The following is a 21,745-nucleotide window of genomic DNA, read 5'->3' as shown; positions in this document are numbered from 1 at the left end:
ATGAAATGATATTTTCTCCCCTTTTAAAAATTATTTTGTGTTTCTGTTCAACTCAACATTTAGGTTGAAGTTGCTGTTTCTTTGGCTTGCATTGTCTTAAAGAACAGTCGCCTGCAGACCGTGTTGCTAAAGGTGGAAGGTTTTTCTTATTCTGATGTCCTTCATCTTCTTTATTCATCAGAGAAGGTACCAGGTTTACTGGAGTATGTGGCAGTATGCCTTTGCCCATTTAAGAAAACACACGAGACGTTCTTCATATTTCTCCTGTGGGCTTAAAACACGAACAGCAACACCCCAGTCCACAAACTGTTCACAAGAGACAGAGTTACATAGAGAGGCCTCCTATCTCCATTGTGTGTGAAGCGTTGTCAAGTCACTGCCAACTTATGGTGACCTCGTAGGGTTTCCAAGGCAAGAGGTGGTTTGCCATTGCCTGCCTCTGTGTAGCAGCCTTGCACTTCCTTGACAGTCTCCCATTCAAGTACTAACCAGGGCCGACCCTGCTTAGCAGCCAAGATCGGACAAGAGCGGGCTAGCCTGGGCCATTTAGGACAGGACTTCTAGCTCTGTTATGGGAGATTCACATGCCAGCCCAAGCCAAGCATGCATGTCAGACTCTAGTTTTATAACACACCTACAGAACAATGTACAGAGTTGGCCTGAATCCAGAGATAATGCTAAGCATTTGTAAATGAGCTTGGAAGTATCTTCAAGCTTGAAAGCTTCCTTCGCCCCCTTCCTTCCCATGCTGTGACTCCTTCTGCCTTCATGGCTTGAAGCAAACCATAGCTTCCAATCATACCTGAGTCAGCAAAGAACAATTTGCACTTTTCTTGCAAGAGAGAGCGCTAAACCATGGTTTGATTGCCAGGGAAGGAGGGTGGGTGTGAGCTTGAGGCAGAGCAGCGCCTGGCTTTTCCTTCCTTGACTCTCAGGAGCTCTCGTCCTGGAAGAGGGACAAGAGAGCCCCCATCTAAGTACCGTCTGTTCTCCCAGTGGAGGCAGAGTAACACTTGTCTCCTCCCTGCTCATAAGCTGCTTTGAGATCTTCAAGAATGATATAAATCTAAGGGAAAAAACTTATTCCAGACTCATGCTCATATATACAAACACATGGTTTGTCGCTTTGTCTGAACCAAGCCACTGCCTAGTTCTGTAGGCTGTTTCGGTAAGTTTTGAGTGCTGAGTTTATTCAGCGTGGTGAACCAAATATACCATGAGCTGGAGGGCCAATGTAGACATGCAGAGCTGAGACAAGCTCCCGTAGGCCACAAAGGAAGTGTCCCCAAGGCTTCGTGAGTCCCACACTATGCAGTGTCTGATGCAGTGTAATATATACCTGATGTGTGAATTCAAGGCAATGGAAGATGCTCCAAGAGCAGTTCATAAATTAAGAGATACCTGACTTTTTAAAAAAAAACTAGGGATGATACACAGCTTTTGGCTGCGAACATCACATTTGCTGAGTCCCAGAGCTCTGACTCCTGTCTCATGCAGTCCTTGAACGACCCCTTGTCCTGATCTACAGATTCCCTTTCTGTGAGACAGCTTCAGGGTTGCCAAGTACCCTCTATTAAAAACTGGAGTGAGGGGGATGCGGGAGGGAGGCAGCAGGTACCTACCTCTGTGCATGCTCAAAGCTTGCGCCCCCCCAGTGATTACATCATTTCTGGGTTGCACTGGAGATGACGTAATCACTGGGGGGATGTTGAGGCGTGCATGCCCATTTTGGCCACGTGCCTGCCAGCCGGCTTCCATTCATTCCTGAAGCCTCTGCCCCTACTGACCAGGTCAGCAGTGGCCGGAAGGTGGTAGCTGGGGGCGGGGGATCCTCTGCCCCCTGCAGAAGGCTGGCAACCATGAGCAGCTTTAAGGTACTCAAAGAGCAACCTGTCTTGCAAGGGCTCCCCCATTCAGTTCAGCAATTTGAGGGGGAAAGGTACACTCACACAGCTTTTCCTCTCTACCAAAGGGAATAGGAAAGCCTGCTTATGTGGAGTTCTGCCGCTCTGCCTATAATAGCATGAAAATAAAACAGAAACTAATCAAATGCTGTTTTTTGAAACTATGCGATTTAATACAAATCTATTCTTATGCATGTTGTCAAGTATGTTTATGTACTTCTCTGTTGTAAGGATATCCGTTTACGGGCAGGCTACGCAATTTCTCTTTTTGCCTATAATAATCCTGCCCAGCAGTACGTGATACTGGAGACGGGACCAGTATCGCTGTCTACATTTGAACCTTTTCTGGAATCGCCAATAGAGACAGAGAGAGCGATGGCTGCTTTTCAGGTACAAAATCAAGAGATTACACTCATAGCGTGCACAAATAGATCTTTGCATATGCTTTAAGCAGACCATTCAAAAACAAGCAGACAGGAATTTTCCAGGAAGGGCTCCTTGGGTGATATACCTTCAACTGGACTCCAGAGAGTCACACACCAATTGCCATGAACACCAGGGCTTTTCAGCCCCCGTCTCCCAATAGCAACCCTTTTGTGCTCCCCTCCTGAAGTATGGGGGCACACCAACTGGATGGGAAAGAGAAGGAAATAATCAACTGCATTGATAGCTGAGTTCTCCAAAGTTCTAAAAAGAAAAGGTTTAAAAATTGCATTTTTTAGACAGACAAGGAGAAAACTCCTTTAGAAAGAAAGCCCTCCCCTTACAGTCCAGTCTAGCTAGAGCTTGCTGCCCCTTGCAGGATCTTTTTCACCTCTTATTTTTACACAACACGTTTCTTACTCCACCAATAACCGCCACTACCCTGTGTGTACATTGAAACACTTTAGTGTGTATGGATGGACTTTTTAAAAAGATCTCTTCCAGTAGAGGTTTGTATGTGATATATGTTCCAAGGGCACTTGTGGGTGGTAGGCAGGGCTTTTTTTCAGCTGGAATGCGGGGGAACGGAGTTCCGGAACCTCTTGAAAATGGTCACATGGCTGGTGGCCCCGCCCCCTGATCTCCAGACAGAGGGGAGCTTAGATTGCCCTCCGTGCCGCTCAGTGGCATGGAGGGCAATCTCAACTCCCCTCTGTCTGGAGATCAGGGGGCGGGGCCACCAGCCATGTGACCATTTTCGCCAAGGGCAACCCACTGAGTTCCACCACCTCTTTCCCCAGAAAAAAGCCCTGGTGGTAGGCCTGTTCTTTCAGACAGATGTACTCTTCTCCTTTGTCGGTCCATCCCTTCCCTCAGGTCAAGACAGAGGCCTTCCAGTTTTCATCATTTCTATCTTACCTAGATTCATCTTCATCTAGTTTATTATGGTCACCAAACACTGGTTCAGGAACCACACTGCTGCTCCCAGGTGTTTAATGGTGCTGGATCTCATCAACATATCCAAATTTTGGGACGATCTCTTCCCAACATGTTACAATTGACGACAACTGCAAGAATTCACAGCTTTCCCCCCTGTAGTAGTGAACAACAGTGTCCAGTTCTACTCTCTCATGGAACCTGAACAACAATTGGAATCCCTGAGTAGTACCATGAATTCCTCGGTATCTGTCTATAGCTATCCAATTTTATGCAGCCAAGATATCATAACAATAAACAGACAAAGCGATAGGGATACACTCCATCTGTAGATAAAAATTGTCCACCAGAGCACCCAATCAAGGCTTCATCATAATATTCACAGGTAAATTTTTGAGTTGTTGTCTCAAAGTGAGCTAGTTTTCCTTCCCCAGAAGTTCCTTTCCCTTAAAGAAAAATAGTTTTGGATTTAAATGTGTTGGGCTATAATAATCTAGTTTTGAATCCCCTTGGACTTTTTATTTTGCATCTTCTTATTTTGTTTTTTCCCCCTACTACAACCAAAAATCTGATTTGAAATGTTTTCCTGAGATGCCCTTTCTATAAGGAAGCACGTATGAGATTTAATACTCCCTTTCTGGATGGTACCTCAGAACATTCGGATAAGAAAAAATTAGAGAAACTGCTGTCAAACTCAGATTTTACTGCACTACACCAGATAGCGACATTTTGTGCTCTGGTCGTTAAAGCCCATTAGAGTGTAGGCCTCCATTTCGGTTGCTTGCTTAGAACTATGCTGACTTCCTGGTTTTTACAAATTTTGATAGATATTAGGAAATTATGTTTTTAAATTGTATATACTTATATGCTTCTTGTTTCAAATGGTTGTAAAATGTGCACTTAAATTTTATGGTTAACGTACTGGCTAAGTGCTGTAATAATAATAAAGAAAGAAAGATTTGAAATGGATCTAGAAAACCAACTTGATCCAGGAGTACTAGAATTCAGATGCATCTGTATGGTCAAATGTCTTGCTCAAAAAATAAGATTTGAACTGGCATTTATTTATTACAAGGTTGATATATTTGAGTCGTCCAACCAACATTTTTGATGAGTAATTGTTTTCCAAAATGGAAGAAGCCTGAAACAGTCGCTCTATATACTTCTTTAACAGTCCAGTCCTAAGCAAAGTTATTCCAGTCTAGGACCATTGAAATCAACGGGCTTAGACTGGAGTATCTCTCATTAGGATTGCGCTGTAACTGTCTTATATGCAACTTTAGATAATTTCTCTCTTTGATCTTTTAATAATTGAGCTGCAGTCCTGTTAAAAAGCTGTTGTATAGTACTGAAATAAAACTGGTAAGATTTGTGTATGCTGGAAAGTAGGAAATAGAAGTAGAACAATATGCGAGAGGATTAATTCATGTGCAGTGTCAACATTTCTCTTTAATTCCAGATTGTTGTACTAGCTAGAATTATTGTTGATAAGGACCAGGTTAGTTTGTCTGCACGAGGAGTTTCTATTCTGGTGGACCTTCTGTGTTCAGAAGAGGCATCCACATTGGTGGTGACAGGTAAGAAATACTATGAAGGAGCAAAGCAAAAGGCGAGTCCAGTAGCACCGTAGAAACCAATAAGCAGAGTACGGAGAGTCAATCTCCCTTTGTCAGATAAGTGGGAAGGGTATCTGATGAGTGGAGTTCATCAGTAAACCTGGGTCTCCCAGATCCTAGTTCAATGCTCTAACCACTACACCACACTGAAAAATCATTTTATATTTGGAGAGAATTATTTTTTGTATAATAGATCGTTAAATCATAGATAAGGTTGCTCAGCCTGTCACTTTGGCAGATGTTCCACCAATAGGGTTGCCAGGTGGGGTCCAGAGTAATACCGGAGAGACGGGGGGGGGGCTTTTTTCTTTGAACATCACACACGCACACAGTATGCACATGCTCCCAGGGCAGCATGATGACATGACAGGAAGTGACATCATTACACTGAGCCCCCTCCCTACTTCTGGGCGCCATTTCAGGGTGGCTCTGCATAGCAGCAGGCGGCCACTTGGGCGCCTGGGCTAGTGGGCTGCTCCTGGGTGATGCCATGCAAACCAGGAGGCCACCTGGGTGCCCGGGCTGACTGGTCTGCTTAACTGCAGGAGGCTGCCCAGTAGCTCAGGCTGACTTGCTACTTCTTCAGCTGGCAGCAGCATGGTGCCTCTGGAGGAGGGGAAAGGAGAGGGGCCAAGTGTCTGTTTTGGGGAGAATGTTTTTCTTGGACAGTCCCCCAAAATACCAGACTGTCCAGGACAAAATCAGACACCTGGTAACCCTATCCACCAGCAACCCATGTTGCTGGCCACCACTCTAAGCAATGGCAGGAGAAGAATGTTTTAAAAACTGGTGTTACATATGGTGTGACATCACTTCTGGGTTTTCCTGGAAGAGCAGAAGGAAGGTGACCAGTCCCCTAGCGGAAGCAGTGGTGGGGATCACCTGCTCCTGGCTTCCATTTTCTGCCACTGCTCTGAAGAGAAAAATAAAAAAAATGTCTTTGGGGTCCATGGCTTGATGTGATTAGCAGTGGCCTCTCCATGTCCCCCACCGCAAGTTTCTGCCCGTTGCCAGGGACGGCCTGGTGACCCCGATATATAACCCCCCCCATACACACATCCTTGTAACTGATGTGGTAAAATCCAGTTATAAGTTTGCCCCCTGAATGAGAACTTGTGCTGGATTGAGGCCCTGGTCAGCACCACCATTGCAAAATGGTGGCACAGAATGGTAAGCGGCAGTACTGCAGCCCAAGCTCTGCTCATGACCTGAGTTCAATCCTGACGGAAGCTGGGTTCAGGTAGCCGGCTCAAGGTTGACTCAGCCTTCCAGCCTTCTGAGGTTGGTAAAATGAGTGCCCAGTTTCCTGGGGGTAAAGTGTAGATGACTGGGCAAACCACCCCGTAAAAAGTCTGCCAAGAAAACATCGTGATGCAATGTCCCCCCATGGGTCAGTAATGACTCGGTGCTTGCACAGGGGACTACTTTTACCTTAAGTTTGCCCCATGAATGAGAACTTGTGCTGGATTGAGGCCCTGGTCAGTACCACCATTGCAAAATATACTTCTTAGTGCAATGGGGAAAGTATTCTGCACCAGATTATCTTTTCACAGACATATTTTCCTTTTTTGAGTGAAAGAAACAAAAGACCAGACTGTAGCAAGAAGTTGCTACTGAAACTTTGGCCTCTACCTTAACTGTCCAGTTGCTTTATGTCATTGTGGTGGAAATGACCCCTGCTGGGGGTTTCATGGCAAGAGAGACGAACAGAAGAGGTTTGCCATGGCCTGCCTCTGCATAGCAACCCTGGTCTTCTTTGGAGGTCTCCCATCCAATTACTAACCAAGGCCTACCCTGGCTTAGCTTCTAAGATCTGGCAATATCAGGCTTTCCTGGGCTTTCCAAGTCAGCATTGTCATACTGGTCACAATTGTAGCAGGTGTTGTGTACAGTATTTTGGACCCAATTCTTGTACAGGAAACATTTCCCCAGATGCCAGTAGAAAAATTGATCCATTGACAAAGAATGAGACTTCTACAAAGGATTATAAAAGTTTTCAATTTTACAAACATAGTTTTCTTTTGCAAAGAGAATTTGTTGACAGCAAAGATCCAGTATAATTGTCCCCTTGCAATCATGGGTTCAGGGACTTTCATGTTCCCTTACTCACAAAGAATTCTCCGTTCACTTCTGTAGAGGAGGCACCTCTACCGGTTGGCTTCCCACTTCCTTTAAGTAAACAGGGGCAGCTGATTTCACAAGCGCTCCATGAACACACTGGAGCACACATTGGGCTCTAGTTCTTGCATCATAAGTGTACACCATAAGAGAAATATTGATAAATATTATGGCTATGGAAACCTCATTACTATTAAAACATGTAATTGTTCGATACACTGGAAACTATAAGCCATACTAAAAAAAACTTTATATCCTTCTAGTGCAATTTATAATTTATTTATAATGTTTATATCTATTTCTCCATAGGAAAATTATTGGCTAGCCTAGCACACACAAGAGCAGGTATTCCTGAAGCAATCACAAGTCTGGGAACTGTTCAACGTCTTTGTTATCATTTGTATGCACAGGAAGAAGAGGTGGGCAATTGGGGGGGGCGTGTTCTTTGATTTTGTTGTTTGTTTTCCTTTAGGCCATTTCTACACTCCTTAAAGAGACGAACACTGGTGGCTTTTCATTTTCACCGAACACTGGTGGCTTTTCACCTTCATTCCAGATATCTCTGTTTTCAAAATGGTTGCAAGTGGTTTGGCTTCTGTTTTTTTGGTGCCTTTTCTGGGAACGCACTTTCCCATCGATAGAAGTGAATTTAACGAAACATAATATTTTACGTGCCTTTACTATTTCTATGCAACTTTGCTTTATTCTCAGGTACTATTGAAGTATGTTGATGCATTATGCAAAAGAATTAACACTGGAGACACATGAATGTATACTAGGCACTGGGAAGGCTGAGACCAATCATTGTGAAGTGTCTGCTGTTTTGCAGAAACTATTAGATATGTTTATCAAGCAAGCTTACAGCCAGGAAGATGCACCTGCATTCACTATGCGCTATGCGATGCTTATATGCTGATAAGAGAAATCTCCTTCTGAACTATTCATGCTAAATGTATCCATAGAATAGTCAAAGATAGACACGAGAAGCCAGCTGCAAATGGGAGGATTTGAATGGCTACTTTCAGACAGGCAAGTGCTGGACGAGGAATGGGCAATAAACCACTCAGCAAATGAACTGAGCTGGCTTCAAGTTAATTAGATTAACAAAACTCTTCAAGGCTGCAAGAAGCCCCAAGTAATAGAGAAAGGGGGCACCCGACACCCAATGTAGTCTCTACTAAATTCCTGAGGAGGGGAAAGCACTCCCCTCCCACGGTACTCGAAGGGACAATCTCTGCCTGTAAAGTACAAGGTTGCTGAAGCGACACTAAGGCGCCCTTGGCGAAATGTTACATTGCCCGGGTAGCAGGAAATACTAAGAGATCTATGAATGGGAAAGTATAAGAGAGGAAGAGAGATGTTCCTTGAAAAGATAAAACAATGCTCTAATGTGATAAGCAATGCTAATTGGGAAATGTTGTAATTATGCAGTTAACCAGAGTTATTCTTCCAATAAGGGACCGCCAGATCATTGGAGGATGTCACCTACACAGACCAATGGGGGGGGGTGTCACAATTATGTTTGAGCCAATGGGACCCCCAATACTGTAATGAACCAAAGGGTATAAAATGCTTTGCACAGCTATTGTAGCTTTGATGAGCGTTGGGCACAAGTGATTTCTTTACTCTCCGTGTAACTGACGCTCCTCCACATTTAATAAATGTAGCAGACTTGCTTCTTTCACAGGACTCTGTGTCTGTCTCTTCTTTGAATTGGTTGAGGGACATTCGAACCACGGATTGCGTGGAACACTATGGTCCTGGAAAGGGCATCAAAAATGGAAGCCAAACCACCTGCAACCATTTTGAAAATGGAGATGTTTGGAGTGAAGGAGAAAATCCGCCAGCATTCAGTGAATGGGCCATCCCTTTAAGGACATGTGGAAATGGCCTTGGTCACTTCACATTAATTTTCTAATACAACTAACCAGCAAGGTTTTATCGAAGTGTTTGCACTGATCACATAAAAATAGTGTTAAAGTAATATACAATTATTATAAGACTACATGCGCATGATCATATCCAGGGCTCATTTCAAGGGGGAATGCACAGGAACGCAGTTCTGGCAGTTCCCCAAAGAGGTCACATGTCAGGTGACCCCGCCCACCTGACTCTTGGCCATTATGGGCTCGTTTCAGCCTGGATTGGGACCGAAACAGCCTGGATTGGGCCTCTGACGGGTGGTGGATCACTCTCCCACTCAGCAGCAGCCCGATCCTGACCATTTGGGGCCCTTTTTTGGCCATTTTCAGCTCCTTTTTGCCATTTTGGGCCCAATTTCAGCCCTGAATGACCAGGATTGGGTCCAAAACAGCCAGGATAGGTAATGCCAGGGGGTGTGGCATATGCAAATCAGTCATGCTAATGAACCACTTCCGGTGATGGCAAGGGGCATGACATATGCTAATGAGTTATGCTAATGAATTATGCTAATGAGTTCCTCCAGCTCTTTTTCTATGAAATGACCCCTGATCATACCCTTTACTACTGTAGTTAATCCCAAATACCTACTATTGTATTCTCAATCAACAGTACTATTTAGAAGCTGAAAGCATGCTGAAAGAAGGGGGTGGGGGTGGAGGTGGGTGGCGGAATCCATCCTGTTTCACATTCTTTAATCAACCTGATTATGGTCATGCTGGGTGTTAAGGAGTTTTTAATTCACATGAAATGATCTTGAGTATACGGATCCTAGTAAATGCCATTGACTGTAATAGACGTTTCCATTGAATGTCTAACGCTCCCCCGCCCCTGCCCTCTCCACTTCGTTTTTGTTTATTGGGGAGCTTCGCATACACAAAGAAATGTGGGGCTGCCCCCTCCATCAAAGGAACGCTCTAGATTTCTTTGTCTGTGTCATATAACGCAACACGCTCTGGGCTTTGAATTAGTATATCTGGCTGTAATTTTATGTGTGTTCAGTTTTATACACATTGAAGAGTATTTTAGAATGGAAAGGACAATATCCCCTGGTCCTTGAGTGTCAGCAAAAGTGTGATCCATTATTAATTCCAAATCCCTCTCTTCCCCATGCACAGTAGGAGAATTGGGGGGTTTTCGGTGTGGAAACTGGGAGCATGGGGAGCCACGGAGTCTAGATCGCCTTTACATGGTTTAGGCAGCATTGGACAAATGGCCACAGACCTTGCTTGGCTGGCCGGGCTGCTGGGCAGGGGTTAATTTAAGGCACGCATTTCCATCAGCCTTCACAATAGTAGAGCAGCTACCCATTATGTACAGGAGATTCTTGTCTAGGGCAGCAAGAGTGTAGTCTGGTGCATGCAAAAATCTCTATAGCAGTGTTAGCGCTAGTTTTCAGTTTGAAAGCAGCTAAGCCAAGCTAATTAGGACATGATCTAAATGTAATTAGGAGCCCCCGTGGCGCAAAGTGCTAAGCAGCAGTACTGCAGCCCAAGCTCTGCTCACAACCTGAATTCGATCCCGGCAGAAGTCGGGTTTAGGTAGCCGGCTCAAGGTTGACTCAGCCTTCCATCCTTCCGAGGTCGGTAAAATGAGTACCCAGTTTCCAGGGAGTAAAGTGTAGATGACTAGGGATGGCAATGGCAAACCACCCCATAAAAAGTCTGCCAAGAAAACGTCATGATACGACGTCCCCCCAGTAATGACTCGGTGCTTGCACAGGGGACTACCTTTACCTTTCCCTAAATGTAATTAGGATTCACACAATCCTAACTTCATTTGTGAGTTAATTTTATAAATATAGCTTTATCTTCCACCAACTTTATGGTACCAGCCAGTGAAAAACACGCTGTATTGATGACTCTGAAGGACGATGTAGTCAGGGTCTGGGAACGGTTTCCCACATTAAATCATTCTCAGCTTTTGAAATGAGGACTTTGCTGTGATTAAATAGCAACATGCAATCCTTAATTACCATTCCATGCTCTTTCACCAAGCTCTGGTTGGTAATATAGTTCTGTGTCAGCAATTTATTGCAGTGCATAAATTTAGCATACAGCAGTATATTGCATGCATGTGTGTATTTGCCAAATAGACATACACAGCAGAGAGTCCTCAATCCAGTTTCTCACTGGAACCCCCAAGCAGGATCAGAGGTGGCTCAATCTGCCAGTTGCATGTTTCAAAATGCAAGTGTGGACCTGATCCAGGATGGATCATGACATGTACAATCTTGGGAAGCAGAGCGCAGCCTTTTTGAGCCTGCATAGCTGAAGCTTAGTGGTTGGACTGTGAATCAGCACTCTGCTGGTTTGAATCCCACCACTTCCATAAACTCAATAAGTGGCCTTGGGTAAGCGACTCCTCTCTGCCCTAGTTGAATTGTGAAGAAAGTAACACCGAGTTTGTTCACTGATCTGAATGGAGCACTTACCTGTCCAGAAGAGCAGCATATAAGCAAAGTTATTATTTATGTGATACACCTTCTTCCTTGGAGGAAACATGGGATAAAAATGTACAAAATAATACATAAATAGAAGATAGCAATGTATGAGAACATTTACCCTGTATTGTTTTCATGACCTGGGCCGTTTCCACACGGCTCCCCGCTGCTCGTAACAACCTGGAAGATCACGCAAAAAACGCGGAAGATCGCGTTTTCTCGCGCGAGATATTGCGACGCGAGAAAACGCGATCTTCCGCATTTTTTGCGTGATCTTCCGGGTTGTTACGAGCAGCGGGGAGCCGTGTGGAAATGGCCCTGATTTCATAATTCTGCATACTGTATATTGTATGAAGAATCAGCCCTAATATAAAGATAAATAAACAAACACACATGTACTGGGGTGTATTCAACCAGCCAAAAGTGGAGTGCCACTGCAGAAAGGAACTTCCACACCTTCCTGCTCCAACTGCTGCCCACTGTGCCCCCTCCAAATCCAGGGTCATTTCCACACTACTCACCTTCATCTGGAACGCTGCAGATTGTCATGAAAAAAATGCGGAAGATAGCGTCTTCTCATGCGAGTTTTGTGTGACATTGTGCAAAACTTGCACGAGAAGACGCTATCTTCCACGTTTTTTTCACGACGTTCCACAGCATTCCGGATGAAGGTGAGTAGTGTGGAAACAGCCCATCTCTTAGCATTCAGGGGACCCCAGGAATAAGTGGCCAACAGATACTGAACATTATTTTGCTACATTCTTTTTAGCCATTTTATCAACATGCAAGTTAAGTCCAAACCTTTGTAGACATTACACTTTAAAGTATATCAAACTTCCTTCAAATAAAGAGAGCTTAAACCTAATTTGGGGAATATCCAGTCTTGGAAATCTGGAGTTTTATATTATGCAATATCTAACTGAAAGATGTAGTAGGTGACCAATTTTAATCAAATCTGGTTCTTCATTCTTTATCAGCATTTCTTGACTATTGGAAAACACCATTATAATTACTTAGGGAGTCATCCTAAGTAGTTCTACTTGAAAGTAAGCTTGATGTTATTGTGGGGTTTACCATCAGGAAAATGGTTTTGGTAGAAGAAATACCGAAAATTGAAGAATGGATAAGGAAGCTGTTGTATATGGCCAAAATGGACAAATTAACTAGAAACCTGAATGACCAAGATCCAGAAATGTTTTTGGAGGAATGGAAGAAGTTTAAGAAATATTTGGAAAAGAAATGCGATGTTAAAGGACAATTGTGGTCTTTGGAGGGATTTTAACTTTTATATAGAAAGACTTTATTGAAAAGAAAATATATTAAGATCTTTACCATGAGAAAATTGATAGCAATATAAAGTAACAATAATATCTATGGATAAACGGGAGGTTTGAGTGTTGTTGGAAGTCAACAGAGAAAAGGGGGAGGGGAGGGAGGTAGGGTTATATATTTACTCAGAGGGTCAATTTGAACAAGGTTTATGTATTAACCAATGATGTTATATTACCTCATCTAATAAAAATTATTTTTTAAAAAAAGGAAAATGGTTTTGGGATTGCAGCCCTAGACTTTCGTCAGGTCAAGTTCAGATGGGTCTGTCACAGTCCCTGACAGAGTCTTTTCTTCCTTAAACATACATCGTGAGATGATTACCTATGTCAGCCGTAAGCCACTCTTAAGGGTGCAGTATCTCTCTCTTCCAGGTTCGCACAGCCATGGCGTGTGCTCTGGGATACTTGACATATAACCGGACGGCATACCGCCACCTGTTAGTGCAATGCAGAAATAAGCCCAAGCTGTTCAAGAGGCTAATAAATAATCTTAGCAGAGACGCAAAAATCAATAGAGACTTCCTGAAAGAATTCAGAAGACAAAAAAAAGTTGGACTTCCATCTCTCAGGTAGCATCAGTAACTTTGCTTTTTTACGTCAGAGATTTTGGTGGGGTTTTTAGATGGCTGTATGCCTAATTTTGGGAATATTGAAATTCTTGAAGATTTGTATTCAGTAGTAAGCACCCCATGCAAGTTCTGGTGGGGGAAAAAATCTTTTTAGTATGTCTTCAAATGTAGAGCACCGAAACCTAATTTGGGGAATATCAAGTGTTGGAAATCTGGAACTTTGTATTCGGTTATATTGAAGTCTTGACGCCTAATTGAATTTGGGGATTATTTTTTATAATAAACTTGCACCAAAATTTAGGAGAAGGGAGGAATTCTCAATTATTTTCAGTCTTTTAAAATGTCTAGTTTAGGAGAAACGTCTTTGCAAAAGATAATGAAATACGAATGAAGTTTGCTGAAAATCTGTGGAATGCCATTATTAAAATCTTTAAAGCATTCCATAGTGAAAACCAAGTTATGCAAATTGAATTTATTGCCATCACAGTTTGACAATCCAGGGAGAAAGCTAGTTAATTGTAGGGCTCAAAATGTCTTTGTTTACCTACATTCCTAATTTGAATACTGTTCATTTAGTGTGCACAAATATTGATAATTCTCATGGGGTAGTTGTGTTAGTTTGTTGTAGCAAAACAAAAATCCATTGGCACCTTAACATCTAACAACATGAATTCCAGAGTGAGCTTTCATGGAATCTTTTTCTCACAAAAGCTCATAGTGGAATATGCGTTGTTAGACTTTAAGGTGCCTCTTGACTTGTACAAAAATGAAAGTCTAGAGATTTTTAAAAGTGATAGAGCTTCATCATCAACTAAGTCTAAAGATGTATCTTCATGATTTCCCTACCACGAGTCCCCCTTTAACAATTGTCTCAGAGCCAAGCTACAAGTGACGCCGGACACAGGTTGGACACTTGTCAGCTTCCCTCAAGTTTTGATGGGAAATGTAGGCGTCCTGGTTTTACAGCTTGGCTCTCCATTACAGCTGCAAGACATTTCCCATCCAAACTTGAAGGAAGCTGACAAGTGTCCAACCTGTGTCAGGCGTCACTTGTAGCTTGGCTCTCACTGTGCATTTGAGACAAATGCTCCAGGTAGGCATGACTGCTTTCTGACATGCTATTGAGGAGGTGTGTGCAGGGGTGGGTCAGAGTGTGCACATATGCAACTAGGATAAGGAGCAAGAATACCCCAATGTGCTGGCATAAGCAGGACTCCAGTGACACCTTAAAGAGTGTCACCTTAAAGAGAAGCAGAATGTTGTGTGGGATAAAGATCCCTTTGTAAGTGAGGGGCTCGGAAGCCTATACCACAAGAAAAATGTTGAGTGAATCTTTAACACACTGCTGAACTCTTTGTTGTAAAGAACGTACTGGGGGAGAAGCCCTATTAATTCTGATAATTTCAGACCAACAGTAAGCTTTGTTACACCTGTAAGTGTGATAGGCTTACCAGTTGCTTGCCTGTGGCTGCAACTTCCTGCCCCACTTCCCAATTGCCCATGTTTAATCTCTTGAGCAATAAAAAGTGAGAGGAGTGATGCTATGAACAGTGTTTTGTTAATTATGGTATCCAAAGTGCTCTATGAATTTTCCCAATCTCTTTGGTTGTTACCACAGAGATTGGGGAAATTCCTAGAGCACCACAAATGCTGTGTGATGTCACTTCCAGGTGATCATCTGGAAGTAACATTATGGCATCTGTATCATTCCCCCTCCTCAACTTCAACCCCCCAAAGCTCCTGTGGGTTGCAGCCACAGGGATGGTAACCCTAGCACACCTTTCTCTGACCAGCTCACCAATGAAACATTTTTGGCCATTATTACTTTAATAATTAAACGAATAGCCTACAATGTATTTAATAACATTATTTCTAGTCTGTCCTTTATGGTATGTTTTTTATGCTATGTTTTTTACTGTATTTATAGCTCATCTTTCCACAATGCCCAATGTCAAGTAACAAAATTTAAACAGTTAAAAATGTAGTTGAAAATATTGATATTATTGAGATCTAAAATAATCATAGTAAATCCTTTTATAACACACTCTTCCCTCAATGTCTCTAACTATATCCAAGAGTAGGACTTTAGCTCCTGCTGAATAGCCTGTAACACATGCAGAAATGTGAAATGTACCTAGAGTTCCTAGGTCCCTATATCCTTCCAGTGGGAGGGGAACCTGGGACTTACCTGCTCCAAGCTCCTCATGTGCCTGCGAAGTGCACATGTGCACCAGGCTGAGCGTGATGACATCACTTCCAAGAAGTGACATCATCATGCCAGCTACAGGAGTGCTCCTATGCTGGTGTGGGGCTAATTCTGGCCTGTTTGGGGCCAAAATTGGCCCCAGTGAAGTGTGTTAGCATTACCGCAGCTAGTGCGACAATGTCACTTCAGGAAGTGACATCATCATGCCGCACCAAGAGTGTTGCTAGTGCTCGCTTTCCTGAGTTGCCTGCTGGTGGCAAGAAATCTCTCAAGGGTTTGCTACCTCCTGCTGATCACCAGCAATCGGTGGGCAATGGGGCAAACCCCTAAGAGATTGCCTGCCATCAGCAGGCAACTGGGAAGCCTAAATGTACCACTGTTTGGAATACCGTAGTTTAAAGCTCCTTTCTAGGATCAGGTGGTCATTTGCCTAGTAGGGACCCTCTTTTGATCCTGTGGACACTTTTGGAAAGTTGAGAAAGGATAGTAGTCTCCACAACAAAATGCCTACCATCAGAAGCAAAATTAGTCACAAAATGGGCATTAGGGTGGGAGAATTACAAAATGTTCAGAGGTTCTAAGCCAAGCATCTTTCTACTTCTATTTCTATAGCTATTTCTAAATGAGCATCCTGCAGACTCAAAGGTGATGCACTCTAGGGTCTTCTGAAGCTCCTGCTGCTCTAGGTTATGGGGGGGGGGATCCCTAGCAACAACGTGACATCTCTGGTGGCACTCTAGCATTCAGCCAAAACTCTGTGGTTTAACCATAGAGTTTTAGTCAAATTGTAGAATGTTTCTGGCAATGTGATGGTGTCGCTTTCAGTCATGCCAGTTTGGTGTAGAGGTTAAGAGTGGCAGGACTCCAATCTGGGGAACCGGGTTTGAGTCCCCACTCTTCCACTTGAAGCCAGCTGGGTGACCTCGGGTCAGTCACAGCTCTTCCAGAACTCTCTCAGACCCACCCACCTCACAGGGTGTTTGCTGTTGTGGGGATAATAATGACATACTTTGTAAACCGCTCTGAGTGATTGTTAAGTTGTCCTGAATATATAAATCAAATGTATATATATATACATTTATAAATCAAATGTTATTGAATGTTGTGTTTTCAGCGTACTACTGACACTGTCAATTACCCCTCATCCCCCCATTTTTCTCCCACTGCCCATCTGGCAACCCTGTCCTGCTCTAATGAGATGGAGGAAAGCCAGGGTTAGCTCATAGCTTTGGAGTAGAGGTGTTTGAGGAAAGAAAGTAGTGGGTGGCAAGAAACCCATCACCAGGCATCGTGGCATTCATGGAAGCCTCTCTGGGCTAGGTTTTATATGTGGGGATGGAAAACTTCCAAAAAGTTAATAATTTAGGATTATGAGAAAATGTTCAACAGGACAAACAGACCCAAAAGTGATAATAGACAGAAGCTGGGTGTAGATGTCTCCGAAAAATCCACTTGTTCATAACTGGCATGAACCTGATTAATCGACAGAACATGCACTCTTTTGTTCCCTCTTCCCCTCACATGGCATACCAGGACTGACAGCCAGAGGTCTGATTAACTGTGAGGAGAAGTTGTACTTTCAAAATGAGAGCTGTTTGCCTACTAAGTGCCAGACTAGGTCTGCAGTCTGATTTGAGGCTCTCTCCTTCTCTCTCATCCTTTTGCTCATTCACCCATCCACAAGTAGATTAAAGTGAGGATTAAAGGAAGACAGCAAGCTCGCCCTGTGGCATGTCTTGAGAACATCTTCCTTATTCCCAAAGGACAGTTGTGGGCAGTGAAAGCCAATGGGCTACATATTTCCCCCGTTAGCTCAGCTCCACCTCTATTGTCCTGTACATAATAACAGATTAATCAAACGCTTGATCTTGAGTGTTAAGTAAACATAACAGATTATTTCTTGCTTGCAAGAGACTCCCCCTCTGATGACTCACCACCTTAAGGACAGTTCTTACACTCCCACTCTTCCAAAGAATAAGGTGTGATATCTTTCTCAACATGGCAGGATTATCGTTATGTACTTGCCTTAATAGCAGGGTGGAGAGTGCAGCTATGCCTATGGACCCACTCCATTTGTTTAGATGTGTGGCAAAGGCTATTGGCATCCCGTTGGCCACTGAGATGAAAACATCTATTTTTTCTGACTAGTGGCTCTGGAACCCCCATCTACAGAAGGCTCACCTTTGCAGTCTTGTGAGGTTTTTTTTTTAGCCAAGCATGCCACAAACTTATTTTATTTACTCCATTTATACTCCCCTTTTCTCCCTAACGGGGACCCAAAGTGGCTGACATTGTTCTCCATATTATCCTCATAACAACCCACTGGTTAGGTCGAGTGTGTGACTGGCCCAAGGTCACCCAGCGAGCTTCCATGACAGAGTGAGGAATTCAAATCCTGGATCTCCCAGTGGCCAGTCCAACTCTCTAACTACTACACCACATTGCTTGTTTCTCTGTGTTGTAATCCTTCTAGGTTTTATAGTTATTTTTATTAACTCTTTCTGAGCTTCTGTAGACGACTTTATGAAGGGGAGATAGGACAGATGTTTTATAGAACAAGGGAACTAAAAATATTGGGAAATGGTACACATTTTAGTTTATGGTAGCATTTCAGGGGATACTAACTGGTAGGACATTCAGCCTTCTCACTTGTCCCTCAGTGAGCATTAAGGCTGGGTCAATGAAAAATAGTCATCTGTTACAGCAAAAACAACACTGAATCTTGTCACATCTTAAAGACTCTGACAAAAACTTTAGAAAATAATAGCCTATGTCAGGGATCCCCACCCTTTTTCAGCCAGTAGGCACCTTTGGAATTCTGACACAGGGTGGTGGGTACAGCACAAAATGGCTGCCACAGGAGGTGGACTCAGTCACAAAATGGCTGCTGCAGCTTCAGTCACATAATGTTCTTTTACTTTGGTGGCAGCTGCAGTCAAAGCTATGTTTTTAAAAATCTGCACAGCCAATCCGATCTCCAATGGCCAATCAGAAGCCATGCTTGGCAAAAACCACACCAGGCCCTGCCAACTTTCTAAAAACACTTGGTGGGCACCAGGAAAGATGTTGACAACCACCATGGTGCCCACAGGCACCACACTGGAGGCCCCAGCCTACATTATGAGGTGTATGAAGAGGTACACTGAAGATGAATGCCAAACTTAGGAAACAAAAGGTGCTACTCTGATTTTGCATTTAATGTTCAAATTAAGAAATACAATATTTACCAGAATCCTGAAATGGCTTTCTTCTTGAGTAGGCCCGTGGACTTCAGCAGAAATATCCTAGAGCACTGCTTCTTAAGTGTTTTTGGGATTATGATCCAAATTCTGAATGTTTGCTTTGAATTTTCAGTTTGGAGATCAATGGAGGACCACCTGCGGTTCCTGTATACATACGAGGTAAATTATGTCCTCATGACCTCCTTAGACACCTCTAAATTAGTGCCGTCCTGCTAGCTGCTCAACTGCATAGGATGCAGCGCTGATACCAAATGCTAATAATGGGCTAATATGAAATGCTAAGAAAGGGGAATGTCAAAGGACGTTAAGCATGCTTCCGTCTCACTGGCTCCACTGGCCTGCGCATCTGTCTCTGAAAACATCAACCATCTGATCAAAAAGTGAACAAGGGATCATTTACTGGGGGCACATCTCTGGGCTTTCACACAGATGTGCGGGTGGCCAATGTTCCTATCCCATGGCAGTCCTTCCTGGAGTTCTGGTCTAGACAGCTCCTGACCTTAATGGGAGCTGGCACTGGAGGCACTGGGGGTGGGGGGAAAGTTCACACTCCCAGACTGTGCTGCCTCAGAGGAACAGAAGTCAGTGAATTTTCTGTACAATAAAGTATTTGTCCTATGGATTTCAGCAACTTAACTTGCTATAAATGAGACGCAGTCTGTTAATAATTCCTTTGTCTTAACTGTCTTTTTGAGAAGCAGTGTTTGTAGACTTCATCCAAAATTTAAACTTTCACTGCCGACATTACATTTACTCATACTAGGAGTATGAGTCTCTCTACACGAGACATCTGATAGTGAAGAACACGTGTTAGCTGGGAAGGGTAGTTTAAAAAGACAGAGCCAGCGGCGGGGCAGAGGCTTTGCTATACACTGGAGCTGTGTGAAGGGGCTGTGAAATGCCAGAAGGGAAACTTCAGCCCATTATAACCTCTCCAGGTCCAAGCCCGGCTCTAGAAAGCAGCTCGAGCCCATTTCCATTCCTTGCTGCCCTCTGGTTGCAATCCCACACAGTTTTAGACTGGTGAGGTGAAATTGACAGAGCCTTCCAAGAGGTGAAGATGAAATTAACAAACCCTCTGAGGGGCGCTCTCTGCTGGCTCTGTCTTTTAAAACTACGCTTCCCAACTAGCATTGCTTCTCCCTACACTTGACGAACACATACCGAGGTGTCTCGTGTACAGCATGCTCCACAGAATGCATAAAATTATGAGGTCTGCCTAGGATGGCATTGACCATTTTCTTTCATCTTGATTTTATGTACATATGAATAAATGTTGAATGTTGTCACTATGGATATAATCCATGATAGAAATAATCTTGTTCTCTGGGGGCCAAGCTACAAGTGACGAATGACACTTGAACAGCAAGTGTATTTCTCCCTGTTCACTTGCCCTCCACTCAATCCACTTGCTGTTCAAGTGTCATTTGTCACTTGTAGCTTGGACCTGAGCCCAAAGTGACATTAGATTTATTTTGCTCAGACAGCAGCCCAGCACACCATGTGCTTATGAAACGTACAGGTCTCTAGAAAGCAGTTTGTGATAGGGCACAGGAGCCAGCTGTCCAAAGAAAAACATTCTGTGAGTTAGCAAACTCCCTTTATGTCAGCCTTAGTGAAATGTAGCTACAGATTTTAGACACCGGCATCTGTTATGTCACACAACTCTCTGAAATGATCTGCTTAATGATGCTTAACCCCCGATTTTTCATTTTGCAGATAAATCACGGAGTGACGATGTCAAAAGGTACAAATCCAAGTTTCGTCCAAAGGATTCCCTCTTTTTAGTACCCACAACCACTCACCTTGTGGGAAGATTCAGAACTCCAGAGAAACCCCGTATTCCAGCCTCAGGACATTATCCAGCTCCACATACCACAACGTCAGACCTCATTGAAGTCATAAGACCCAGAATTGTTAACGTCTGTAGCCTCCGGAGTAGCACATCAGGAAAGAAATCTTAAGTGCAGCATATCAGTAGTTCCTATCCTTAAGATACAGTTTAATTAGGAGGGAAATTACTACTCTGTCTGTAACATATTTGTGTAAAGATGGAAGGGGAGTATCTGTCTATTATTAAAGTCAGAATTCACTGCAATTGTAAAAAATAAACGCACTGATAATGCATTTATACATTCGTGTCTGAAAATCAACTTATATGCAGCGAGTTTTTTTAAAAAAATTCATAGCACACAGTCTTGCCTACAGAAAGAGAAGGGAGTGTTCATCAGCACTGTATTTGATAGTAAAATGACTGGATTCTGTGAGGATGAAGACAAGTGCAAAAACCGGCTGACCAGAGATGATGGGTCTCTGTTTACGTGGGAGAATCCTTGAGTACGCAGAAGAATAGGATTTTAGATGTTCCGCAAAAGAATTTTTTAAAAAAAACTTTACATGGACCTCATGAGAACTAAAAATGCTCCAGAAAGGACAGAACCTGATAGGTAAGAGAGAAAGGAGACAAGAGGCAAGCTGCCCTTTCAAGCCACCGAGAAGTAAAGAATGCTTGAAAGGGAGCTTTCGGGAAAGGGGTGATGTGGAATTTCCAAATGGTTTCCCTTTCCTGGGGATTCCTTGCAGATTCCCAGACTGTCCGTCTCAAAACTGAAATATTTTAAACTATTTAGTCACTTTTATGCTAACTTTATCATAGGTGCTAATGTAGTAAGAGGTGTGAAGTTATAGTACTCTAGAAAATACCTGCATGTTAGATTATTATCAGCTGTTACAAACTGTGAAAATATTCCAACTGAGAATACCCAAATGAACATTATATGCACAGTTAATATTTGGGAAAACCTTGAAGATGGTTCCCCCTCAATATAGACCTTTGTGCACCAGTTAAAGGCTTTTTAAAATTTCAGAAACCTTTTTTAAACTGAACTCCTGCCTGGGCAAATATTGTGCGCCATCCCACTTCAGCTAACCATGGAAGCAGCTGGGGTCAGTAGAATGAAAGTTTGATCCATGAACGTTTCTAGGACTAGATCCCAGATAGATGACCATACTGAAGGCAAAATAAGAGGCACCCCTG

At 43.2% G+C, this 21,745-nt stretch overlaps 1 protein-coding gene across 1 annotated transcript in view; it reads left to right on the top strand.

Annotated features, from left to right (window-relative positions):
* Positions 1–20,672, top strand: part of ANKAR (ankyrin and armadillo repeat containing) — a 62,080-nt gene extending 41,408 nt beyond the window's left edge. Inside the window, exons 16-22 of the mRNA XM_054970134.1 lie at positions 64–186; positions 2,136–2,294; positions 4,723–4,840; positions 7,307–7,416; positions 13,064–13,260; positions 18,821–18,867; positions 20,428–20,672. Coding sequence (XP_054826109.1) covers positions 64–186; positions 2,136–2,294; positions 4,723–4,840; positions 7,307–7,416; positions 13,064–13,260; positions 18,821–18,867; positions 20,428–20,672 — 999 coding nt within the window. The remainder of the gene's footprint in view (positions 1–63; positions 187–2,135; positions 2,295–4,722; positions 4,841–7,306; positions 7,417–13,063; positions 13,261–18,820; positions 18,868–20,427) is intronic.
* The last annotated feature ends 1,073 nt before the right edge of the window (positions 20,673–21,745 follow it).

This window comes from Eublepharis macularius, chromosome 2 (assembly GCF_028583425.1).
Source record: "Eublepharis macularius isolate TG4126 chromosome 2, MPM_Emac_v1.0, whole genome shotgun sequence".
Taxonomy (NCBI): domain Eukaryota; kingdom Metazoa; phylum Chordata; class Lepidosauria; order Squamata; family Eublepharidae; genus Eublepharis; species Eublepharis macularius.
The sequence above is the reverse complement of the archived record's forward strand: the minus strand, read 5'-3'. Positions and strand labels throughout refer to the sequence as shown.